Source organism: Myxine glutinosa, chromosome 13, assembly GCF_964187855.1.
Source record: "Myxine glutinosa chromosome 13, kmMyxGlut1.1, whole genome shotgun sequence".
Lineage (NCBI taxonomy): Eukaryota > Metazoa > Chordata > Myxini > Myxiniformes > Myxinidae > Myxine > Myxine glutinosa.
The window spans coordinates 12,079,489-12,107,460 of NC_136273.1; the positions used below are offsets into that span (position 1 = coordinate 12,079,489).

The 27,972-nt window shown below is 48.2% G+C and overlaps 1 protein-coding gene across 2 annotated transcripts in view; it reads left to right on the plus strand.

The window, feature by feature from the left end:
- The window catches only part of ASS1 (argininosuccinate synthase 1), a 288,173-nt gene that overhangs the window by 30,199 nt on the left and 230,002 nt on the right, over nucleotides 1-27,972 (plus strand). Inside the window, exon 5 of one of the 2 annotated variants that reach the window (XM_068133811.2) lies at nucleotides 844-918. The exons of the other annotated variant lie outside the window; for it this stretch is intronic. Coding sequence (XP_067989912.1) covers nucleotides 844-918 — 75 coding nt within the window. The remainder of the gene's footprint in view (nucleotides 1-843; nucleotides 919-27,972) is intronic. 2 annotated transcript variants of the gene reach the window in all.

The window sequence follows — 27,972 nt, forward strand, 5'->3', positions numbered from 1 at the left end:
AATTAGATGTATTGGCATTTATTAGCCATTAATTAGACGTATTGGCATTTATTAGCCATTAATTAGATGTATTGGCATTTATAAGCCATTAATTAGACGTATTGGCATTTATTAGCCATTAATTAGACGTATTGGCATTTATCAGCCATTAATTAGACGTATTGGCATTTATTTGCCATTAATTGGATGTATTGGCATTTATTTGCCATTAATTGGACGTATTGGCATTTATTAGCCATTAATTAGACGTATTGGCATTTATTAGCCATTAATTAGACGTATTGGCATTTATTAGCCATTAATTAGATGTATTGGCATTTATTAGCCATTAATTAGACATATTGTCATTTATTAGCCATTAATTAGACGTATTGGCATTTATTAGCCATTAATTAGACGTATTGGCATTTATTAGCCATTAATTAGACATATTGTCATTTATTAGCCATTAATTAGACGTATTGGCCGATGTATATTCCAAGTTTCAGCTAGTTTCGATGTATAAGTGCCAAAACATATTTGAGATATGAGCGCCAACACATTTTTGGCGGACGGACAGACACCAACGTGAATTTGAGGGTTTTCTAAATGAAATTCAAGAATGCGGGAACAGACGTTGCTGAAATTTGGAACATATTACCTCGAGGTACAAAGCATTTACTTCTGGAATTTGCAGCCAATTTCGTCAAGTCGAAGCTGAGAAACGTATTTTCAGTCCCCATGTAAAAGCTGCATAAAGAGAAACGATCCCTTATGTAAATGGAGGGGTGCTTTGCTCTTCCCTTTGATTGTGGTCTCTCCCCTTTGTGCGTTCTTAAATCTGAGTTTATTGCCTCTTTTCAGGTCATTGCTCCTTGGAAGATTCCAGAATTTTACAACCGATTCAAAGGGCGCCGCGACCTGTTTGAATATGCCAAGGTTGGTGCATTCGATATACTGTTAGTCCTGAATTTGGTCTCCAGAGGGCGACAGAGCCATTGCCGGAGCACTGGTACCCACCCGGTAATGCGGTCACACCATTGGCACAACACAGTCACGTGATTTCCGATGTTATCTGATGACAAACTGATTCTCTCCCAGGAAGTTGTTAAAGTAATCTGCTTCTTTGCATTACTTCTCTAACTTTTGGTGGTGGCATCACTTGGGTTGCATTTTAAATATATCCGATGAGTACACAACCAGCATGATCATGAATGTGATTTGTTTTTAACGATATTATTCCTGTGCTTTTCGTCATCGATTCATTACTTTTGACACCGAAGGTGGATGGACCTTATGTTTTCACCCTTCTGTTTGTGCGAACAGGATATCTCAAAAAGATATGGACGGATTCGGATGAAATTTGGTGGACTGGTTGGGTGTCTGACAAGGACGATTCGATTCGATTTTGGTGAAGATCTGAATATGGATTCGGATAAGAGAGTTATTTAATTACCTCCGCCACCAAAGGTGGATGGAGGTTATGTTTTCACCCCTGTCTGTCTGTTTGTCCGTTTGTGAACAAGATATCTCAAAAAGTTGTGGATGGATTCGGACGACATTTGGCAGAGATGTAGCGGATGTGACAAGGATGAAATTATTAGATTTTGGCGGATGATCCGGATCCGACTACTAGAATTTTTAAAGTGATTCTTCACCATTGGGAGATAGGGCCAACAATGATACATAGCAGGATATCTCAAAAAGTTATGGACCGATTTGGACGAAACTTGGTGGACCGGTTGGGTGTCTCACAAGGACGATTCGTTTCGATTTTGGTGAAGATCGGAACATGGATTCGGATAAGAGAATTATTTAATTACCTCCGCAACCAAAGGTGGATTGAGGTTACAAGTGAGGAACCCGTGCTTCGCACCGGTGGGAGGCCAGGAGCAAACAGACAATGCAGATACGGCGAATGCTAAACCATGAAACCAATAGATTCCACATTCCTGTAGCACCTTCAGTCGCACGTCAGACATGGACAGCAAGTTCGTGAAGGACTTCCATGAAAAACGTACCTGTTCGCAAACAAACGGGTACGTTTGTTCTCTACCCGGTCAATGGCGAATCTGCATAAGGCGATCCGCAAATTTATCGTTTCAAATGTAGAAACCATCGCGGTATTCACCAAATGTCCGTCCGTCTGTCCGTTCGAAGGTACCGCAAAAACGGCTGAACCGATCGCAACGATATTTTGGGTGGGTATTCCTGGGATCCCCTGGAGTAAAATAGGAAATATTGTTTTTCCAAGTTTTCCAATTTTCCGGTTTTTCCAAACACGATGGAATAATATTTACCGATATGAACAGAGATGTGGCTTTCATTGAAATTCCACAAATACTGTTTAGATTTTGATGACAATTACGAACCTGCAGAGAATCGGAAGTGGACAGATGACGGCAATGCACGGGTTTGATAATATCCCAATACAACCGTCATTCAATCGTAAAGTTTAATCATTAAACGTTAATCGTGTTAATCATTTTTTAAAGTATCAATTGATGATTGGAATTGAGTGAATAAAAGTACGATTTTGAATTCGTAATTGTATTCACCCAACCCTACGGAACTTCACATCAGGATTTAAATATTTGTTTATGTCACGAATGTTGTTAAAAGTTTATTTTTTATATGATTGTTATTTAATTTGTGATTGGAGTTATGCTGTTTGGAATGAAAAAAGAGATATCGAGTTCAAGTGGGTTTCTCTCATCTCCCCTTCCTGTTCAGGCTGGAGTTCCCCAAGGCAGTGGTCTGGGCCCTGTGCTTTTTCTGGTCTTCATCAATGATCTCTCTGACTCTTGAAAATCCTCTCTATCTCTTTGCTGATGGCTCCATTCTCTGCCGCTCCATTCCTCATCCCTCAGATCGGCAGTCTGCAGCCTCCTCACTCTCTGCAGACCTGCACAAAATCACAGACTGGTAAAAAAAGTGGAACATGTCTTTCAATCCTGACAAATCTCACACTCTTACTATGTCTCTCCGAAAAGATCGACTGGAAAACCCTCCCATCTACTTTCTCAACAATCCTCTCCAAGAAGTTCTGTCGCTCAAGCTTTTGGGTCTCACTATCTGCCATGATCTTTCCTGGGAAAACCACATTTCAAATCTGGCCTCCAAAGCCAGTCGCCGACTGGGAATCCTCCGTCGTGCGAAGTCCTTCCTTGGCACACCTGAGCTCCTCACCACATACAAGGCTTTCATCCGCAGCTCAATGGAATGCTGTTCTCCCCTCTGGGCCGGTGCTCCTGCCTCACACCTAGCTCGGCTTGACGCTGTTGAAACCAATGTTTTCAGAATCATTGGAATCTCCTGCGATGAAGTTAACTCCGAGGGCCTTTCACTCATTCACCGCAGGCAGGTTGGTGGTCTTTCTGTCTTCTACCGACTCCTCTCCGGCCTTGCTCCCCCAGGTCTCTCTGGGCTCTGTCCCGCAAATATTCCTACAGGTCGCACAAGATCTGCCAGCAACCCTCTGATGGTTAAACTGCCAAAATTAAGACTCTCTGCTCACCTTCACTCCTTCATTCCTCTTTTCTCCCACCTCTGGACAAACTCTCTCACTCTCTTCAATCCCACTCCTCCCTCCAGGTCTTTAAAACAGCTGTTCACCACCATCTCTTATCTTCCTCCATCCATAACCTTGATCTTTTCTACCCCCACTAATTTCACCCCAGATTCACTTTTTTGAAATTCCAACTTCTTTCCTGGAAGTCCTTGCAGTGTCCATGTGTTTTATACTTCTCCCACCCCTCCCCCTTCCCATGCGTCCTCCCCCCAAGCCCACTCCCTCCCACAGATCTCTGGATGTCCCTGCTCTCAAATGTTGTGTTTGTGTGCTTCCCCTTCTCTCCCCATCTTGTATACCGCTACCCTTATTTTATGTTTTGTGTGTGTTTGATTTTTGTGTGATAAATGTTAGCTCTTTCATGAGCCTCGATCTTGTATACAAAAAAAAGGAAAAAAAAAAGTTAATGACGAAATGATGTGACGGTTTCTACTTTCTAAACATGATTTCGCGGATCGCCATATGCAGATTCGCCATTGACTGGGTATGGAACAAATGTTCCCGTGACACGTCGGGGTCACCAGTGAAGTGTGGTGCTGCGCACACAACTTGCTTGCCGAAGAGGTAGGCCACAACGCGTTTGATAAAACCAAGAGTCTTTATTATGAAAGCTCGAACTGCAGCACTGCGCGGGCCCGAGCTTCGAGCCCGCATATATGTGCCGAGGCCCCGCCACGTTCCCGGGCGTGGCCGATCGGTCGATAGGCGGGGCCTGCATTCCAGTTCCCCGCCTGGACGTTCGCGCCACCTGCTGGTGCGCTGAATTCGTGTACCTTGCTTGTGTCCGCCACACCCGTTTATTTGAGAACGGGTACGTTTTTCATGGAAGTCCTTCACGAACTTTCTGTCCATGTCTGACGTGCGACTGAAGGTGCTGCAGGAATGTGGAATTTATTGGTTTCATGCTTTAGCATTCGCCGTTTCTGCATTGTCTGTTTGCTTCTGGCCTCCCACCCGTGCGTAGCACGGGTATCTCACTAGTTATAGTAAGATGGTTTCACCAATGTCGTTTGTGAACAAGGTATTTCAAAAAGTTGTGGACGGATTCGGACGAAATTTGACTGAGATGTAGCGTATGTGACAAGGATGAAATTATTAGATTTTGGTGAAGATCCGGATTCGGATCCGGCTACTAGAATTTTTTAAGTGATTCTTCACCATTGGGAGATCGGGCCAAAAACGATACATAGCAGGATATCTCAAAAAGTTATGGATGGATTTGGACGAAACTTGGTGGACCTGTTTGGTGCACGACAGGGAAGAATTGGTTCAATTTTGGCAAAGATCTGATTATGAATTCGGATACGATAATTATTTAATTTATTAAGTGATTCTTCTCCATTGGAGACAGGGCCAAAAACGATACACAGCAGGATGTCTCAAAAAGTTACGGACGGATTTGGACGAAACTTTTTGGACAGGTTGCGTGTGTGACAAGGACGAATAGATTCGATTTTGGCGAAAATCCGAATCCAGATCCCTATCAGAGAATATTTTAAAGTGATTCTTCTCCATTGAGTGATAGAGTCAAAACGATTACAGCAAGAAATTTCAAAAGGTTGTGCATGACTTATTATAAAACTTGGATGAGTTGGATGAGTGATGGATGGTGGATCACGTGGATGAGTTGGGTACGTGACAAGAACAAGCCGATTCGATTTTAGTTAATGTCTGATCCAGATCCAGCCGATCAGTGGATACAACACATAAACCGCGTTCAGCCTGGTGGAGGTATGCGCTCTACCTGTTGTAATCTATATTATAATAGGCGAAGGTGATTCTGTCTGTCTGTCTGTCTGTCTGTCCGGGGTGTGGCTTACTCCGTTTGCAGAGTAGCTCCACCCATAGCTCCACCCATTCTTTGAGAGGCTTCATGTATACAAATATCCACCATTTTAATAACTCGAATAGCTTTGAGGTCTGTTTAGTTAGGCCCGTGCTGTCTTTCTCTCTCACACAGGTTTATTTCAACTCAAATTCGATATATCATTTCATTTTTAACAGTCGCTAACATCGTTTTAGACTCGGTTGAAAAAAAACGGGAAGAAAATCCGATGAAAGTTTCCGTTTATAGAACGAAATGAATTCTCAAAGGCCTGTAAAATAAAGCCCATTCATTGAGTCACCCTCACGATTTTATATCTAATTCACCATCTGATTTAATTTTTATCGATGGTCTTCGACTCGGTGTCAGAAATAATTGAGAACATTCACGCACACACGGGAAATTGCAGAGATATATTTTTAAAAATCGCGCCATGATGATACACGAAAATACACCGCCTAAAATAACAGTCGGAGAAAATGTCGACTTGTATTAAAAATTCGCTTTTTCCTTTCCGTTAAGATATATTACTTTTCCGTTTGATGATAGTCGTCACAAAAACGTCAACTATGATGCCAACTATGATGCCGACATATATTTCTTCGTTCTTATTTCATTCAACATTATTATCCGGAAGTAAAGGTTCACGTGTTCATTCACGTGTGAAAAAACAAACTCCATTTCACGTGTGCATGGACGTGTCATTCACATTTGTAAAATATATAAATTAACAGACGGGAAATTGCTGAGAGATATTTCTTCGTTTTTATTTTAGGCCAAGTAAAAACAAAAAAAGGTTTCTCGTCCCCGCCCGCTTCCTTTTTGGTCGCCGCCTACTTTTATTTACTATTTAATACTATTTTTTTTAAATATATACTTGTTTAAAAAAAATCGTTTTGTGAAGAAACTCGGTCTAAAACTTGCCGTTTCCGGGCGTTTGCTGATCGTATCTTGTGCATTGATGATCTGAACTATTATGGATCGCGCCCTCTAACGGAACTTCCTGGTTAATACATGCTTGGCTTAACGCAGACACTTTGTGCTAAAGACGGTCAATTCTCGCAGCGGTTGTGCACTGGGCAAGTGCAATTTACGTGTAAAAATCTTGCATTTCATACTTTTAATGGTGCAAATTTGAGTAGGGAATATGACGATATTCGTGTGTGTATGGATCAGCCTTCCAATGAAACTACAGTAGTTGTTTTTTAGGATTTCATCAATCTTTTGGTCTGTTCTCTGAGTAGTCCCCAATATGAACAATTCTTGTACTATTAGTGTATTATTGTGTATTTATATTAAACAAGGACACATACCAAATTTAAACATTGTCATTGTTTCTTTTTTGTTTTATTCAAATATAGTTTGTCCGGTGTAACACATGACATGTTCCATTGATCGATTCTATTCATATGCCATTTCAGTTAAAACATATATTTATTTGCTAATTTGGAAATTAAATTGCAGGCCTTTCGGTAACAATCAACACTGGCATGTTTCACATTACATTGGACAAACTATAGAGTCTTTAAGTCAGCCACAGTGGTCATTCAATTAATGGCAGCCATCTTGGAAAAAAATCGCAAAAAAAATGAAAATAGTAAATAGTAAGGGCCTCCCTCCTCCTTTTTTCAAAAAGGTCCGGACGAGAAACTTTTTTTTTTTTTTACTTGGCCTTATTAGTTACGAGCAGAAGTACCCGGCGTTGCCGGGCAGGGGAAGGAGGAGGGACGAGGGAGGGGCACATAGCTACACCTTAAACATGGATATACATGTGGGATGTGGGATATGTACATGTGCCGTGGGACATGTGTAGGTGTACGTGTGTGTGTGTGTTTGTGTGTGTGTGTGTGTATGTGTGTGTGTGTCTGCTTAACAGAAACTTTCCTCCTTCAAGATGTCTCTGATTCCTTAATATCTCTTCCTGGTTACTCCCTCCTCCGGTATGATAGACCTGAGCCTCGGCCTGGTGGTGGGGTGGCTATCTTTATCAAAAACTCTCTTCCTCACTCTCCTTGCACTGCCCTCTCTCCTCCTCACCCCAAGGAGTAGCTCTGGCTACGGCTTCCTCTCCGCTCCCACCTTTTGTTCATATGTGTTCTGTACCGTCCTCCAAACAGTGATGACTCCATTTACATTTCACTGTCTGACAACATGGACCAACTTCTATCCACTCATCCCAACTCTCTCTTCCTCATATGTGGCGACTTCAACTGTCATCATACCAGCTGGCTGGGTGTGGGTTCCTCTCTCACCAGTCATGGCACCTCAGCAAAGGACTTCTGCGACTCACTGGGATTGACACAAGCTGTCAATTTCCCGACCCGGATCTGAGCCAATGGTGTATCTGCTCTTCTAGACTTGTTCTTTTTTTTTTTTTTGTATACAAGATCGAGGTTCGTGAAAGAGTGAACATTAATCACACAGAAAGACAAATCGACACATAAAACATATAACATGGGGAGCGGTAGACAAGATGGGGCGAGAGGGGGAGGAACGCAAACACAACATCTGAGAGCAGGGACATCGAGAGATCTGTGGGAGGGAGAGGGCTTTGGCGGGGGGGGGGGGGGGGGGGGGGAGGCATGGGAAGGGGGGGGGGGGGGGGGGAGAGGTATAAAACATATGGACACTGCCGGGACTTCCAGGAAAGAAGATGGAATTTCAAACAAGGTGGATCTGGGGTGAATTAGTGGGGGTAGAAAAGATCAAGGTTTTGGATGGGGGAAGATAAGAGATGGTGGTGAACAGCTGTTTTAAAGACCTGGAGGGAGGAGTGGGATTGAAGGAGTGTGGGAGTTTGTTCCAGAGGCGGGAGAAAAGAGGAATGAAGGAGTGAAGGTGAGCAGAGAGCCGGGATTTCGGCAGTTTAACCATCAGAGGGTTGCTGGCAGATCTTGTGCGACCTGTAGGAATATTTGGGGGACAAAGCACAGAGAGAGCTGGGGGAGCAAGGCCGGAGAGGAGTCGGTAGAAGACAGAAAGAACACCTACCTGTCTGCGGTGAGTGAGTGAAAGGCCCTCGGAGATAGCTTCATCACAGGAGATTCCAATGATTCTGAAAGCTTTGGTTTCAACAGCGTGAAGCCGAGCTAGGTGTGAGGCAGGAGCACCGGCCCTTAGGGGAGAACAGTATTCCATTGAGCTGCGGATGAAAGCCTTGTATGTGGTGAGGAGCTCAGGTGTGCCGAGGAAGGACTTCGCACGACGGAGGATGCCCAGTCGGCGACTGGCTTTGAAGGCCAGCTTGGAAATGTGGTTTTCCCAATAAAGATCATGGCAGATAGTGAGACCCAAAAGCTTGAGCGACAGAACTTCTTGGAGAGGATTGTTGAGAAAGTAGATGGGAGGGTTGTCCAGTCGATCTTTTCGGAGAGACATAGTAAGAGTGTGAGATTTTTCAGGATTGAAAGACATGTTCCACTTGTTTGACCAGACTGTGATTTTGTCCAGGTCTTCAGACAGTGAGCAGGCTGCAGACTGCCTATATGAGGGAAGAGGAATGGAGCGGCAGAGAGTGGAGTCATCAGCAAAGAGATAGAGAGGATTTTCCAGAGTCGGAGAGATCATTGATAAAGACCAGAAAAAGCACAGGGCCCAGAACACTGCCTTGGGGAACTCCAGCCCTGAACAGGAAGGGGAGATGAGAGAAAACCATTCAGGGCCATACGTTGTCTACTACCAGAGAGGAAGTCCGCAAGCCATGCATGGAGATTTCCATGGATACCATAGGAGGAGAGTATGGTGAGCAGAGCTGGGTGCCAAACCGTATCGAAGGCACGCGATATGTCAAGGGAGACGGCTAATGGTTGAGAATGGTTATGACAAACTTCCCTGCTAATGTCTGCTGCTCTTCTTCTGCCCCAATCGGTTCTTCTGATCATGTGCTTGTTAAAGTGGACATCTCTCTGGCCATTCTCAGAGAGTCTCCTCAGCGTCGCTGAGTCTGGCATTTCACTCAGGCCGACTGGCACGGTCTTCAAGCAGCCATCAATCATCTGGACTGGTCTCCCATCTCGACTGCCTCTGACATCAATTCTTCCTGGGAATTCTTCCAAAGCAAACTGCTCTCTCTCATGCACAGATTTATCCCATCTTGTCTTCAGTTGTCTTACCCTTCCTCCCGTCCATGGTACACTGAATCTTGTGGTGAGGCAGTTGCCCTGAAACAACTTGCCTTTGCCTCTTGGAAGGCTAATCCAACTGAAGGCAATCTCAGTTCCTTCCACCAAGCTCGGAACAAGTGTGTGTCTACCCTCAGGAGTGCCAGGAAGCACTATCTCTCCACACTCAAGAATGAACTCTCAAACCTGTCTCCTTCCTCCAAATCCTGGTGGCGTCTGGTCAAATCCGTTTCTGGTGTTTGTTCCCCCTCCATCCCCTCCCTTACCTCAAATGGCTACACAGTTGTCACCGCACGTGACAAAGCCGAATGCCTCAACTCTGTGTTTGCCTCAAAATCTTGTGTCCCAAACCCATCTCTCTCTGTTCCCACCTTACCCAGTCGAACCCAACTGCTCCTGGACTCTGTGTCCTTCTCTCCTGACAAGGTGGAGGAGTTTTTGTCAAACCTCGACTCTGATTCTGCAACTGGACCAGACGGCATCAGCCCACGGGTGAGAAAATCCTGCTCTGCCGCTCTATCTCACCCTTTCTCTGTTCTTTTCACACTCTCTTTTGCTCTAGGTCATCTGCCAGCATCCTGGAAATCAGCAAACATTACCGATTTACACAAAAAGGTGCAAAAACAGATCCTTGCAACTATAGACAAATCAGTCTGCTCCCAATTATCAGCAAAGTCATGGAATCCATCATTGCTTCGGATATCAAATCCTTCCACTTCTCCAATGGCTTGATCTCCAATCATCAATTTGGATTCAGACTAGGTCATTCTACTCTGGACATGCTGCTTCTGCTGTCTCAACAATGGATGGAGGTCCTCACTGCCAAAAAGGAAATCAGAGCCGTCTCCCTTGACATATCACGTGCCTTCGATACGGTCTGGCACCCAGCTCTGCTCACCAAACTCTCCTCCTATGGTATCCATGGAAATCTCCATGCATGGCTTGCGGACTTCCTCTCTGGTCGTAGACAACGTGTGGCCCTGAATGGATTTCTCTCATCTCCCCTTCCTGTTCAGGCTGGAGTTCCCCAAGGCAGTGTTCTGTGCCCTGTGCTTTTTCTGTTCTTTATCAATGATCTCTCAGACTCTCTGGAAAATCCTCTCTATCTCCTTGCTGATGACTCCACTCTCTGCCGCTCCATTCCTCTTCCCTCAGATCGGCAGTCTGCAGCCTACGCACTCTCTGAAGACCTGGACAAAATCACAGACTGGTCAAACAAGTGGACCATGTCTTTCAATCCTGACAAATCTCACACTCTTACGATGTCTCTCTGAAAAGACCGACTGGACAACCCTCCCATCTACTTTCTCAACAATCCTCTCCAAGAAGTTCTGTCGCTCAAGCTTTTGGATCTCACTATCTGCCATGATCTTTCTTGGGAAAACCACATTTCCAAGCTGGCCTCCAAAGCCAGTCGCCGACTGGGCATCCTCCGTCGTGCGAAGTCCTTCCTCGGCACACCTGAGCTCCTCACCACATACAAGGCTTTCATCCGCAGCTCAATGGAATACTGTTCTCCCCTATGGGCCGGTGCTCCTGCCTCACACCTAGCTCGGCTTCACGCTGTTGAAACCAAAGCTTTCAGAATCATTGGAATCTCCTGTGATGAAGCTATCTCCGAGGGCCTTTCACTCACTCACCGCAGACAGGTAATTGGTCTTTCTGTCTTCTACCGACTCCTCTCCGGTCTTGCTCCCCCAGCTCTCTGTGTGCTTTGTCCCCCAAATATTCCTACAGGTCGCACAAGATCTGCCAGCAACCCTCTGATGGTTAAACTGCCGAAATCTCGGCTCTCTGCTCACCTTCACTCTTTCATTCCTCTTTTCTCCCGCCCCTGGAACAAACTCCCACACTCCCTTCAATCCCACTCCTCCCTCCAGGTCTTTAAAACAGCTGTTCACCACCATCTCTTATCTTTCCCCATCCAAATCCTTGATCTTTTCTACCCCCACTAATTCACCCCAGATCCACCTTGTTTGAAATTCCAACTTCTTTCCTGGAAGTCCTGGCAGTGTCCATATGTTTTATACCTCTCCCACCCCCCCTTCCCTTGCCTCCCCCCCCAAAGCCCTCTCCCTCCCACAGATCTCTCGTTGTCCCTGCTCTCAGATGTTGTGTTTGCGTTCCTCCCCCTCTCGCCCCATCTTGTCTACCACTCTCCATGTTATATGTTTTATGTGTCGGTTTGTCTTTCTGTGTGATTAATGTTAGCTCTTTCACGAGCCTCGATGTTGTATACAAAAAAAAAAAATACAAAAAAAAATAATGTGTGTGTGTGTGTGTGTGTGTGTGTGTGTGTGTGTGTGCATATGTGCATATATATATATATATATATGTGAGTGTGTGTGTGTGTGTGTATATATATATATATATATATATATGTGTGTGTGTGTGTATATGTGTATGCATGTGTGTCGGTGTACATGTGTGTGTACATGTGTGTGTACGTGTGTGTGTGTGTGTGTGTGTGTGTGTGTATATATGTGTGTGTGTGTGTGTGTGTGTGTATATATATATATATGTGTGTGTGTGTGTGTGTGTATATATATGTGCGTGTGTATATATATATATATATATATATATATGTGTGTGTGTGTGTGTGTGTGTGTGTGTGTGTATATATTGTTACGGAATCGGGCGCCGGCACTCCCCTTAGCAAGGGGGGGTTAATACCCTTGTCTTGTTAAGCTGGCCGTCTCCGTTCCTGGGGGTATGACGTCACGCCCGGTCAGCGCTGAATAGGGTATTAGGCCAATCCTTCCTATGACCTAAGTGCCAGCGCCTTCCGTTACGCAAGGAAATACTCCCGCCCGAGCCGCAGCGTAATGGATAGATTGCGCCGAGCGAAGCGAACTGCGGCGCGGGCCGTTAACAATGACTAACCCGATTATAAGCGGTTCTGCCAAAATCGCGCCATAGGTACTCAATTGGGAAAAGACAAAGACGATTGGACGAGAATGAAAACCAAGAATAAGGAGGAACAGGTATTTATTAACTAACTGTACAAAACCAAAGAAACCAAAAGAGAAACGAAAGCAATATACAGAAGAAGAAGACGACACAGCACAAATCCTTATACAAGCTTAATTATGGAACGCCAGACAACACAGACAGCACAAACTCATGTACACGAATGGAGAATTGCAGGCAGGAATGAATGGCTGGAAGGAGAAGGTTCAGTTGGGACAACAGGGCTGGAAGGTTTGGCAGGTTACAGCAGGCAGGTCCGCTCCGGGCTGGAAGCGAGGAGCCGGCAGCTCCACGTATTCGGCTTTACACCGGCAGGGCTTCCTGCAGCAGCTCCGCGCAGCTCGTCTCTCCTGCCTTCTCACCGTCTGCTTCCTCATGCGTCTCTGCCTCCTCATGCGTTCTCTTGCACCTCCTCCCACGTCTCTCTCGTACCTCTCCTGGGGGCCTCGCGCCAAGGGTTTTATAACCACGCCCGTGGAACTTTCTCGAACTTGCCAGATCTTTCCTGCCACGCCCTCTCAAGCCATGCCCACCGAGCTCTCGTTGGTTGGTAAGGCTGGCTGACTCCACCTTTGATGACGAGGGCTCCCTGGCTCCACCTTTTATGATGAGGTGGGGCCACGCCCTTCTTCTCCGATCCTGGCCTCGTGGGCAATGGAGTTTTTGGCGTGATGTGATGCCAATGAAACAGCCCAACTGTCACTGGCACTTGGCAGAGGCGATTGGGGGAAACTTGGAATGGGAACTATCTTATTTGTTTGATGCAACGCAGATTCAACTATTGGGAACAGGTCCTTAACTGAAACACAGAATAATGACATAACTATAGAGAGGTCCTATGGTTCGCTATGTGTTGTACATGGACTAACTAAGGTGCAATTATTTCAATTAACAGCCAATTAAGGGGAAATGTACACAGGGGTTATTTATAAGGGAATTTACTACTAAATTTACATGTGAAGGTTCTAAAAACTGCAACAATATATATATATATATATATTGTTGCGGATATGGGATTTGCATCCATCCATATCCGTTTGTAAATATTCCCCTATTTCCTCAATACTTCCCAACTATCCCCAATCCCCCATTCCCTAGTCCCATTTTCTGTAAACAACACTCTGTAGACCCGACCTCCCCCTATTTCCCCCATTAAATGTCGCATCCAGGTCCACCGCATCTCACGTAGACAACTATAGGACATCTTGCTAGTTATTCTTAGTCTATGTCAGTTAAGGATTCGTTTCCATTAATTCTGACTCTTCGTTGCACCAGAATGTGATTGTATGGCACCGTTAGGAAGTTTAGGACCTCCCAATACCTCCCCGCAGCTCTTCCTCACGGTTCAGCAACAACAACAACAACAACAACAACGGCGGCGGTGCGGGGAGTGCGCGTCCTCACTCCGGCTTGGTTGGTAGGGGGTGTTGGGAGGGCACCAGGCCTTTCCAACGAGCCGCCATCGAACATGTGCTCGACGGGGTTACCAAGTAGGGGCTCGCTGTCAGCTCCTCGTCAAGGGCGGAGCCCGGTAACCCCCGCACCCAATAGAAGCGGCGGACCGGTCCCATCTGGGGCGGAGCCAACCAGCCGAGGGCGTGTGACTCCCCGCTGAGCATGCGCAGAAAAGAGGGAGGTGACGTCAGATGCGCGCTGAGCTTGGAGAAAGGAAGACGCCACCTCCGAGCGCTGTGAGGCCTCCCTGCATCTTTTGGACCGTGCTTGATCCTGTCCCCGAGCCAAGGTGCACCTTGTGCTATCAACCGACCTGTCCTTCCCTGCCATCAATCCCTGTGTAAGTCAGCCTTGTTCCGTTTGTCTGTGGTCTGTCTGGGATAGATAAGATTGTATCTAAGTGCCTATCTCTTCTGTGTCTTTTACCTCACTCTACCTTGTAATCTACCCCTTCTCTCCACCACTAATTATATCCTCCTCCGGAGGTCTTGAGAACTGTACCCCTTGCGTCGTTTCATTTATCCCAGTCATTGTGTCCTTTCCATCATTGATTTAGCGTAGCGCGATTTGGCCAACGTTCGAGTGGAATCGGGTGATTTGGGGAAGAATCGGGGGAACTGTTAGGTCGCGGTGGACCATCCGCTCGGCCCATCATAACATCTAAACCGCGATCCGTAACAATATATATATATATATATATATATATATATATACATACATATATAACTGTAAGAAATAGTAGAAACTCCAAAGTACGAGCAGGGCGTCTCATTTGTATTGAATATATAATCGTTAGATTAAATAAGACGCGGACGTAGCTTCAGGACGTCGATCTTTAATTGTCGACAAGCTTTCGACCAACAAAGGTCTTCTTCTGAGTCAGTCGAACTTGGGGCTGACTCAGAAGAAGACCTTTGTTGGTCGAAAGCTTGTCGACAATTAAAGATCGACGTCCTGAAGCTACGTCCGCGTCTTATTTAATCTAACGATTACATACATACATATATATATATATATATATATATATATATATATATATATATATATTGTTACAGATCGCGGTTAGATGTTATAGACCGAGCGGTGGTGTAAGACCGCGACCTAACAAAACTCACCCGATTCACCCAGAACTTTGGCCGTATCGCACCGTAGCTGCTCAATGAGGGAAAAGACAAAAACGACGCAATGCAAGAGGAAAAGGAATTAAAACGAGAAGACGTACAGACGAGTAATGGGGTTTATTATTTACACACACAAGCAAAAAGGAGCAATCAAGTTTATTTACAATACATAAGACGCAGGTGACACAGTGCAAATACTAGCTTATCTACAGGCTTAACTTATCCCATGACAGAACAAACAAAAGACACTGACTCACGCGGGGAATTGCAGGAATCGCAGGATGTGGATGGCTGGAGGGAGAGGGAAGTCCAAGGGGGGTCATGCAGCACGATCGGCGCGTTTAGCAGCCGCCGTTCCTTTTCGGCCCTGCTCCAAACCGCCGCCCAGGCCCCAAGCGGCTGCCGGGTGTCGCTGCTGCTCCCGCCTCCACTTGCCTTGCCAGGCCTTGTCCCACTCGTCTGGTCCAAACCCTCCACTCTTTCTTGGTCCCTCACTCTGACCACCGACTCCTCACCGCAACCAACTCTGTGCAACCAACTCTGACCAACGGTGCAACCAACCCTGACCAACGGTGCAACCAACTCTGTGCAACCAACCAACTGTCCAACCACCTCTCCTTTTACTTCCGTGCGCGCCTTTTTATAGCGCCTCTGGCGGTTAAGCCGCCGGCGTTCAGGACACGCCCATCGGGGTGCTCACCTCGGCCCTGGTTGGTCGCGCGACCCTCGGGCTCCGCCCTGGATGACGACGGGCGGGCACGCCCCTCCTCCCCTCTGACGAGGTGGAGACACGCCTTTCTTCCCTGACTCGAGCCTCGTGGTCAATGGCGGTTATTGGAGGGGAGGTAATATTGGCAATCGAGGCTCGGCAATGACGAGAGGGGATGTAATATTGGATGGAGATTTTGGGGATGGGAAGGAAAGGGGATCTATTCTCTTTCACTGGTGCAATGGAGTATTTCAATTAATGGAAGACACAGCCTTACGCTAATACACATAATAAGGATATAACTGTCAAAAGAAAGGATATATCGTGTCCTGCATGTATGTTTTATGGACTAACTACGGAAACGCCCTTTGACCTTTATACAACCACAAACGGAGGGAGGAGGGGTGATATTTTACAACAACCTTTTACAACAACATTTTACCACAACAACAAAATAAAAAAACATTCTCATATCCACAACACTGCACCCTCCTCCCCTTAGGCACGTCCCGGGCCTATTACTTTTACCTTAGTGTGGCACGTAGGTGTAGTTCCCTCTACTTTTAACCTGACCCTGAGTGCGACAGTTTTAAAACATAAATAAATGTGTCCCGCTGCTCCATTGCACCCTGCCTAACAGACTTACGCCCACAGTTAACCGAATTGCGGAATGGTCTTCAAACTATACACTGACGGTGGGAAGCATTATTTACACTGACGCTATTTTTATTTACAAAACTAACCCAGGACCTGTAATTGTTCTTTCTGGGGGGGAGACAGTCTGCTCTGCATCAATGCACCATTAAAGCACCCAAAAACGCACCAAAGCACCCTCAAGCACCAATCGGTGCACAGTCATCACTGTTCATGAATAAAAATAACCAAACAACCCCTAACCCTGCAGGTGTCTCTTGCTCTTCGGCTCCCTCTGCTGGTTATTATTATTTGTCTTCCAGATGTTGTCATTCTCTTTTGCTTTGCTTACTGGCGGCCTATTTGCAATAAAGCTTGCCCAAACGTGTCCATTTTATTTATTTTATTTATGGCCCACAGGGCCGACTAGTGTGGTTCACCTGTGGGGCATCGGTGCCCTGTGGCCAAGGTCCGCCAGCAAGATTTCGGGCCCTCATGGCCGGTTCCAGCAGAGGGGCCATGCCCCAACCCATGGGGTCCATAAGTGGTGCTCGGCCACTGACATGTGGTCCATAATGTGGTGCATCGATGCAGACAGCGGGTTCTGGGAATTTCGGGCGCACAATGGCCGACCCACGCACGCTCCCCTCGGCGCCCAACGGCGCTCAGGTCCTCATGTGGGAGACAAAAGGGGGGACAAGACAGATGAGCGAGGGGTAAGGTCTCAAGGGTACACATCAAAAAGGCAATGCAAGGCGAAATGCGTACGGAGGGCGAAGTGAGAAAGCTCGTCCCTACCGTACGTCACCCCCCTGTTACCTAGCCCACCCTTGCCCTTACCCCATATGTACAAAACCTACACATTACCAATTCGTCACTACTGTCACGTCTTCCCCATATTTCCCCTATATCAAATTCGTCACCACAATCCCTCTACTTCAAAAATTTGCCATCATCAATTCATCATCAATCCTCATAAGGAGGCAGAGATGGAACATCAAAGCACAATGTCACACCCACGTCATGATGCGTCTCACATTCCAAACATTTGCACAATAAAAAATAATAAAACATGGCATGGTGTGGAGTTCCTGTCACCTCCGGTGAGTGGGTGCAGATGGTGCGAGGAGATCCTTCATCCTAACTATCCTCTAAATGACTTTAACACACTTTACACTACCCGGGGTCTTTCTCCGGCCAAACCATTGGCCCTCTTACACTATGGGTTCTAAAAACCAATTCCCATTGGCCAAACTGTGGTGCTTTTCAATTTGGGGTCTCACTCCCCCGATTCATCTCCCGGTGCCCTCGCACAATTTCTGGGCCGCGACGTGTAGCTCCCCCAACAGGTCTACCCACCTGCACACCTCCACCACTGTAGTTGCCACCCGAGCTTACCTAGCTCCTCACCCTAACCTATCTAACTGGGGGCAGCCCCTCTCCTGGCTCTGTCACCCCATGGTGCCCTCTGGCACTGGGCTACCCGGGTCCGTCCTCCGGATCCTCGGGCCCCATCCACAACAACTACTACCGGCTCCCAGAGCCCACCTGCGGCCTCACCTGGCCGACATCCTTACAGTGGTGGAGTGCCCAAACCAACTACACACACTAACAGGCTACACGCCCAGCCATTTCCACAACACTAATGCACCCATCCAAACATCATTCTTCCAACCGCACCACAGATGCCAATATCCAACCACAATTTACCTGTACCCTCTACCTAACTCTTACACTACCCGCCCCGGGTATCCGTGATGGGGGGTCCACTCTTCCCCCATTCACACCTTCGCACCATCCACTCCACTCCACAATTTCCGCCATACTCACTCCACGACCATCCATTCCAATACTCCATACCATTTATTCCATACACCTGTCCTCCATTCACCTGTCGTTGCACACCTGTGCAATCTCACCTGGTGCCACCTGCACCCTCCTCCTCTTTCTGGACCAGTTGGTCAACGCAACACACATCACCATCACTCACTCATACACTGCTCCACACCCCTGTTCAGTTGCACACCTGTGCAATCACGCCTGTTCCATTCTCACCTGTTCAATCCTCACACGCACGGCATCATCTCAGCTAACTACTCCCCTCTGAAACTTGCGCTTCCCAGTCGTCCCTTTAAACTATTGCGCTCCCACGTCATTATAATCCACACTAATCTACCTGCGTCCCCACTACAGGTATCAGTCACTAACTAAACTTAACGTTACCTAATGTCATCTTCTAGGGCCCTATCCATATAACCTAACCCACCCGGGCTAGTTTTCACTGCCATACACCCCATAAACTATAGCTCCTTTGCCCCCACGTCTGTGAGGGATGGTGGATTTGCCATCCCACCACATCGGGGGTCTCTCACTATCAATTTTGTACACCTAAATTCCAACCAATCAAAAATTTGCCAATCACTACTCATCATCTGCCAATCATTACTGCCAATCCTTTGCCAATCATCAAATTTTGTTTTTCTCTAATTTTGGGTCCAAAACACTATCACTATCACGATCACCATCATCACAGTCCGCTATATCCTAGCCTCGGTGCGTCATGACATCATTAAACTCGGCTTCGTAAAGCCGAGCAATGAATTCGGGTGGTTTGGTTGCCTGCAGGTTGAATCCGTCCGGCTTTCGGTTCAAGGGAGGTGGTTTGGTTGGACCGAGATTCCACGCACCATCTCGGCGCGGCACCTTGCGGTCCCGGGCCCGATGGCTCCATCTCCCCCGGTCGGAACCCCGTCCCCACGAGGGGGCACCGTTCCGCCTCCTCCCACTCGCCCTTGAACCGGACCGGTCGCCTCGCCCGACAAAGCCCGGACTCGACCGTGCGGGGCGGGGCCAAGCCCGAATCGGCAACGACGCTTCGAAGAGAAGCGACGCAGCATCGACCCGCGCCGGGCCTCGCACCCAACAAAGCACCCCCCCTCGCACCGAGTGCTCGCATCGGCTATCCGTCGCTCTAACCACTAAACCGGTTACCATCGATGCTTCACTTGCATGCTTACAAGCATACGCTACCTCTTTCACCCTCACAAAACCTGGCGTTCCAACGCCGTCCGTACATTCCACCAACGCTCTCTCTGTTACACACCACACCTCTTGCGCACACTTCGGTCCACACCTCTCCTCCGTTACGTCCTCCGTAACACTCACCATGGGCGTGCACTCCGCATTGCTCTCACTCCCTGTGTCACACCCCGTACACACCGACGTGCATTCTCGCTCGCACTCGGTTTCACTCCCACACTTTATAACACACCCACTCGCCGACGCACACTTTTTCCTCCCACGCGTGCCATTTCCACTCACTCGGGACCCTTCACCAACGCCCGGGTGCTTCCTCGATCCCAAGCGCGCGAAAATTCTTTTGTCGCTAAACATCCTCTTACAAAATCTCCCAGCACAATACACAGCACGTCTCACCTTCGGGGTTCTTCTTCCTCCCTGCACCAAAACCTGCAAACTTCCATTTGGATTAGCGAGTACAGCATCAGGATGTGCATTTAGACTTTGAGCAATTTCCATTCCTTCCTCCGATTGTTGCTCTTTTAACTTTAAGTCCCCGGTCTCTCCAATTTCAACTATACCCATAATTTCTTTGTTCACCTCGACGACCGTTGGCTTTAATAAAACACCCTCCTCTACCTCATCGGTCGCCGGCTTTTCCAAACCCCGGGTCGCGATTTCTACCCCCGTCATTGTACCCGTGCTTTTCTCCGCTTCGCTCAACCAGCGCTTTCCGACTCGCGTTACCTCCTCGTGCACCCCTGGGACCCTTTCGCCCAACTTGCGGTCTCTGTCCCTCTGCTCCCGTGCCTCTCTATCGGCCCTCATTCCGTTCGTTGTTGCTTCAATTTGGTTACTCAACCGCTCACTATGAGCATCCATTTTTTTCATCAATTGGTCCCCGTCTATTCTCAGCATCTCGGCGAATTGCGCCATGAAGGCTTGCATTTGGACCATCGTTGGTAGTACAAAGGGTGCGGCCGCAGCTGCCCCCTCAACCACGTGCGCGAGGCTGCCATTTTGTGCACCTGATACACCCTCAACCACACCTTCTTTACTCTCCTCCACCATTTTTTTTCCTAAGTCCTGGGTCGATTCTACCCCGTCTATCTCTCCCACCGGCATCCCGTCGCCTTGAACAGCCATGGCGCGATTTCAAAATTCGGGTTTTGCTTTAAAAAAAACCAATTTCGGCAGCTCGTAATTTTGACCAAAATTTTTTTTCTAGATGTTTTAAAAATTTGGTTCGGGCCCCGAATTCCACTCCCAGACACCAATTGTTACAGATCGCGGTTAGATGTTATAGACCGAGCGGTGGTGTAAGACCGCGACCTAACAAAACTCACCCGATTCACCCAGAACTTTGGCCGTATCGCACCGTAGCTGCTCAATGAGGGAAAAGACAAAAACGACGCAATGCAAGAGGAAAAGGAATTAAAACGAGAAGACGTACAGACGAGTAATGGGGTTTATTATTTACACACACAAGCAAAAAGGAGCAATCAAGTTTATTTACAATACATAAGACGCAGGTGACACAGTGCAAATACTAGCTTATCTACAGGCTTAACTTATCCCATGACAGAACAAACAAAAGACACTGACTCACGCGGGGAATTGCAGGAATCGCAGGATGTGGATGGCTGGAGGGAGAGGGAAGTCCAAGGGGGGTCATGCAGCACGATCGGCGCGTTTAGCAGCCGCCGTTCCTTTTCGGCCCTGCTCCAAACCGCCGCCCAGGCCCCAAGCGGCTGCCGGGTGTCGCTGCTGCTCCCGCCTCCACTTGCCTTGCCAGGCCTTGTCCCACTCGTCTGGTCCAAACCCTCCACTCTTTCTTGGTCCCTCACTCTGACCACCGACTCCTCACCGCAACCAACTCTGTGCAACCAACTCTGACCAACGGTGCAACCAACCCTGACCAACGGTGCAACCAACTCTGTGCAACCAACCAACTGTCCAACCACCTCTCCTTTTACTTCCGTGCGCGCCTTTTTATAGCGCCTCTGGCGGTTAAGCCGCCGGCGTTCAGGACACGCCCATCGGGGTGCTCACCTCGGCCCTGGTTGGTCGCGCGACCCTCGGGCTCCGCCCTGGATGACGACGGGCGGGCACGCCCCTCCTCCCCTCTGACGAGGTGGAGACACGCCTTTCTTCCCTGACTCGAGCCTCGTGGTCAATGGCGGTTATTGGAGGGGAGGTAATATTGGCAATCGAGGCTCGGCAATGACGAGAGGGGATGTAATATTGGATGGAGATTTTGGGGATGGGAAGGAAAGGGGATCTATTCTCTTTCACTGGTGCAATGGAGTATTTCAATTAATGGAAGACACAGCCTTACGCTAATACACATAATAAGGATATAACTGTCAAAAGAAAGGATATATCGTGTCCTGCATGTATGTTTTATGGACTAACTACGGAAACGCCCTTTGACCTTTATACAACCACAAACGGAGGGAGGAGGGGTGATATTTTACAACAACCTTTTACAACAACATTTTACCACAACAACAAAATAAAAAAACATTCTCATATCCACAACAATATATATATATATTTATATATGTGTGTGTGTGAGTATGTGTTTATATATGTGTGTGTGTGAGTATGTGTTTATATATGTGTGCGTGTGTATATGTGTGTATGTGTGCGCATGTGTGTGTATATATATGTGTGTGTGTGTGTGTGTGTGTTTGTGTATGTGTGTGTGTATATATATATATATATATATATATTGTCGCGATCCCGTCTGTGGAATGTATCCCAGCACGGAATACGGACGTAAAGGTCCGGGCTTCAAGTAATCCACGTAGTGAACCAAAAGAGACGCAATAAACACAATTGTGTTTTAATCGGCCTTCTAGGGGTAAAGCACGATTATTTATTGGCTCGATCACAAAAACCATGAAAGGTAACAAAAGGTAATAGGCTGCACAAGCCGGCAGGAACTGTCGGCCACAGACGCTCCAACTGGACGCAGGTAAGATCCTCGCGGCTCCAATCGACGAGCTCCGGGACTCGAAGGATACCAGGATGGAATACCACACAAGGCCGCCAGGAACGGTCGGCCAGGAGCTCCAACACGAAGCAGGCAATATAGGACTCACAGTTCCAATCTACGATCTCCGGGAATCACTCGTTCTCTTCCGGAATCACTCACTCGTACAATCCATAACTATAAACGACCAGCACAACTCGCTGTCGTGAGGCGTAACGAAAGTCCCCTCGCCTCGAGGCCTCGAACCTCCGAGCTGCGTCCGTATCATGAGATGGCGGCCGCGCTCTCTGACCCTCCACCAATCACGTCCCGACTCGCCTCCCAATCGCGTGAGGCTCCAAGGAGGTTACGTCAGTGGTGGGCGGGGCACTCATTTGGGTGAGAACAAAGGTGGTTTCACCGGGGGGTTTCTCACAGTCCTCCCCCCCTAAGTAAAAACCCCGTCGAATAGACGGCGTTTTTAAAACCAGTATTTGTAGTAGGTGCAAATCACATGGCAAGATGATGGCGGGAATTGCTAACAGGCAATTAACGCAATTAACAATTACTAACACTTGTTAACAACAATAACGAAACAACGCAACAATACAACGCAACGCAATGGCGCAACACAATAACGCAACAATAACGCACTTATTAACGCAACAGGCAATTAACAGGCGTTAACAGGGTAAACAATGAACCAGTTTTGTTTTTTTTTTCACACACAATATTAAACACCATACACCCCATTAACATCTACCCCACAAGAGTTACACTTCACCCAAAGCACAATAGAGAAACAAGGGAGCCAAACTCAAGGTGGGGAAACATTTACAGGAGGGAAACGGACCGAGACCTAGAGCGGCGGGTTCTCCTCCGGTGTCGAGAACGACAGTCATATGCGTAATGACCCTTTTCACCGCACTGGTAACATCGATCTTTCGGGTCGAACGGCCTGCGGACCAAAGGGCGTCTGAAACGAGGCCGCCGCGACATGCCATTCGACATCTCGACGCACACCCGCGATCCGCAAATTAACCTTCCATCAAGGGCTCTGACCGAATCTTCAGCATCTCGTGGATCTTCAAACTCAACAACTGCGAATCCAGGTGGGTTCCGAGCAACCCATACGTTGCGGAGTGGTCCGTAATGCCCGAAGACCCTCCCTAGCTCGGCTCTCGCTGCTCCATTGCCCAGGTTTCCCACATATACCTTAGCATTAGCGTTCCTGCTGAATCGCGACATGGCGGGAGCGGTCCCTGAGGAGCACGGCACCTGAGGTTGGCTTGACGGGAGGCTCGGGTGGACTTCAGCTGACGCAACGTCACCGTCGGAAACTGGAGTCGAGGCGCTAGGCTCCTCGGGCCAGAGGGAAGATATGTCTGACTCCGCCACTCTCTCCGCCTGTTTACTCTGGGCTCTAGGGACCCCCCCACAGGTCAGAGTCAATGACTCCTCCCTGGCTATGGCATCATTGCCAATCAGCAAGGAGACCCCGGGTATAGGGTAGTAGGGTACTACCACACAGGTCACTGGACCCTTAAAAATGTCACTCCGGACCTCGAGGAGGGCAAGGGGGTACCGGCCAAGAACCCGGTCAATGCCCCGAAGGAGGGTATACTCGCCGGTATAACGCATCTGAGAGGCCGGAACTACCCCCACCCGGAGAACACACCGTGTCGCCCCAGTATCCCGAAGGTATTTGGTCTCAAACTTCAGCATCGAATCGGGGCCACCCACTAAGGCTGTCCCTGAATACTCCTGATGCAGTGGATGAATGGAATTAGCCCCGGTGGCAGTGACCTCGGTCACCGATGCCACCGTCGTGTGCGAGGGCCCGGCGGATGAGTTCCACTGATCTCCCTCCGACTTAACAGGAGGGTTGCCTCGGTAGGCCGGACTGGCGGGATTAGAGAAACAGCGGTTTTCACCGTGCCCCACGCGTTTGCAGAAATCGCACCAGGGCCCTGCCCTGGTCTGCGGCTCGCGAGCGCCCCCAGTGGAGGTCATCGGAGAACCCTTCCCCTCGATCCAGCCGCCGGGCAGACGGGGGGCGGTCTTGATCGCAGACTCCTCCGTCTTACGAAGCGACTGCGTGACTTGCAGCATTTTGCACGCCAAAACATGTTTATCAATAAGGTTGACGCAGTCTGCCAAGGAAACAGTGTCTTTGTCGACAAGAAACAATGCTAAGTCAGGCGGAAGCTGTTGATCGATACGGTAACGCACCAGGAGTTCCGCAACCGCTTGAGGTAACTCAACCTTGCTCCCCTTGAACCATCTCTGCAGCTGTTCCAACAAGGCCCGCGAATGTTCCTCATAGGTTTGACTGGACTCACGAGTCCAGCTGAAAAAATTTCTCCTATAAATACATGCGGACACCGCATAGGCATTCAAAATCTCGGCCTTCAATGCCCTGTATTTGTTTGCGTCCTCGGTTGCCATCCTCGCATATACCTCCCTCGCCTTCTCAGATAGATGGCTCACAAGATGGCCGACCCACAAGCTCTCATCAATGCCACCGGCAGCCAACAACTTCTCCGCCATCTCCAGATACGCTTCTGGCTTCGTGTCTCCCGTCCAGTCCGGCAAACGAACATGAACAGTTTCCGGGACTCTTGCAGCAGACCCCTCTGCCCGCAGTCGTTCAGTCAACATTCGCAACTCATGCTCTCTGACGCGTTCAGCTTCTGCTGCCGCATGCTCTCTCTCTGCTGCCGCCGCACGCTCTCTCTCTGCTGCCGCATGCTCTCTCGCTGCTGCCGCACGCTCTCCCTCTGCTGCTGCCGCACGCTCTCTCTCTGCTGCCGCATGCTCTCTCTCTGCTGCCGCACGCTCTCCCTCTGCTGCTGCACGCTCTCTCTCTGCTGCTGCCGCACGCTCTCCCTCTGCTGCCGTCTCTGCTCTGTCATTCTCCCTGTTATACATGTCAAGTTGTTGAACCGGAGTCAGCCCGGTCCAGAAGGGCGAACGCATGCATTTGGTCATGATGGGATCGCTTCCTAACATCTCGGGTTGAGTGACCGGGTCAAGGCTGCTTGCGTCGCTCACCTCGCCACCCACGTAACTGTCAGCATGATCAGGTTGAACTCTCACTTCCCTGGTCGACATAGCTTGGCTACGAGTTATCATACGACCAGGCACAAAACACAACCTCAAACACAACGCTCAAACACAACGCTCTGTTGGGGAAATACGACACAACTACGCAATATCACCCGCACATCAAATTGCCAATGAGAAAAATACCACGTACAAATACTCACGTTTTTTTTTTTTCGGTTGTTTGGAGGGATCCGAGGCGATTCGCTTATTCTTTGTCGGTTGTTTGGAGGGATCCGAGGCTATTCACTTCTCTGCCCAAGACAGCGTCCTACGGCGAGAAAGTTCCTCCCAGACGGCGTCCGCTGGTGAGAAGGCGATGAACAGATGCCAGAAGATGTCGTCCACTGCAGAATTCCCGTCTCAATCGAATGGCTCTTACTTGAATGATCCTAGGACGAGCAACCCATTTGTCGCGATCCCGTCTGTGGAATGTATCCCAGCACGGAATACGGACGTAAAGGTCCGGGCTTCAAGTAATCCACGTAGTGAACCAAAAGAGACGCAATAAACACAATTGTGTTTTAATCGGCCTTCTAGGGGTAAAGCACGATTATTTATTGGCTCGATCACAAAAACCATGAAAGGTAACAAAAGGTAATAGGCTGCACAAGCCGGCAGGAACTGTCGGCCACAGACGCTCCAACTGGACGCAGGTAAGATCCTCGCGGCTCCAATCGACGAGCTCCGGGACTCGAAGGATACCAGGATGGAATACCACACAAGGCCGCCAGGAACGGTCGGCCAGGAGCTCCAACACGAAGCAGGCAATATAGGACTCACAGTTCCAATCTACGATCTCCGGGAATCACTCGTTCTCTTCCGGAATCACTCACTCGTACAATCCATAACTATAAACGACCAGCACAACTCGCTGTCGTGAGGCGTAACGAAAGTTCCCTCGCCTCGAGGCCTCGAACCTCCGAGCTGCGTCCGTATCATGAGATGGCGGCCGCGCTCTCTGACCCTCCACCAATCACGTCCCGACTCGCCTCCCAATCGCGTGAGGCTCCAAGGAGGTTACGTCAGTGGTGGGCGGGGCACTCATTTGGGTGAGAACAAAGGTGGTTTCACCGGGGGGTTTCTCACAATATATATATATATATATATATATTGTTACGGACCGCGGATAAGATGTTAATTTGCCGAGCGGATGGCGCCGCAGCCCGAACCGTTTTTACAATGACTAGACCCGATCCTGAAACGTTGGCCAAATCGTGCCACAGATATTCAATGAGGAAAAGACAAAGACGACACGGATGTGAAGAAGAAGAAGAAGACAAAAAGGGTTTGCAATACGAATATAATTTATTACTATGTACAGGACCAAAGAAACCAAGGAAGAAGGAAAGATAATAAAATAATTTACAGAAGAAATCAAGGAGACAGTGCAATGCTAGCTTACCTACAGTCTTAATTAACCCAGGACAAGACACACAAAACGGACTACGAGCAAACTCACACGAATGGGGATGATGACAGGAATGGCAGGAGGTGGGTGGCTGGAGGGGGAGGAAGGCACGGAGCTGGCTGGAGCTTGATCCCGCACGGGACGTCGGGCTGGACCTCGACGGCCGCCAATGCCACCGATACTGTGGTGTGCGCGGGGTAACGGGTCGGAGCTGCCTGGTGGAGCCAACGCTGCTGGTGGGGGGTCTGGCATGACGGGTTCTCTCTCCCTCTCTCACAAACTCGCAGGACTCTCTCTTCAGGCTTGTCTGTCATCTGATCTCCTCCCTCCTCCAAACTCGCAGGACTCTCATCAGGCTTGTCTGTGTTCTGATCTCCTCCCTCCTCGACTCTCCTGGGGGGCGTCTCCCGCGGGTTATATAAGCCCCACCCTTGACCCTTTTGCGAACCTCCCCCAAACGTTCTCTTTCCGCCCTCTAAAGCCAACCCCTCGTTCTGGGTTGGTCGGCAAGGGCTGGTTCACTCCTCCCCTCTATGACGAGGTGGAGACACGCCTTTCTTCCCCGACCTTACCTCGTGGCTAATGGTGGTTTTGGGGCGATTCGAGCTAGCCCCAGCCAAAGGGCAGCAATGGCGAATGAAGAAAACCGCCCAAATGCAGTTGGCAATTGCAGCAAACCTGGCAACCCTGGCACTTTGAAGATGCCATGTCGGAGGGATCTACCTTATTTAATGCAGTGCAATGGAGTGTCAAATTAATGGAAGACAAGGCCTTACCCTACTACACAGAATAAGGAAATAACTGTCAACAAGGATGAAATCTATGATTGGCTGGTGGATGTTTATGAAATAACTACGGAATGACCTTTGACCTTTATACACAGACTGGAGGCAGGAGGGTCCACAATAAAACAATAAAAAAACACAATCCTCATATCCACAACAATATATATATATATATATATATATATATATATATATATATATATATATATATATATATATATATATATATATATATATATATATATATATATATATATATATATATATATATTGTTGCGGAGATGAGGACTGT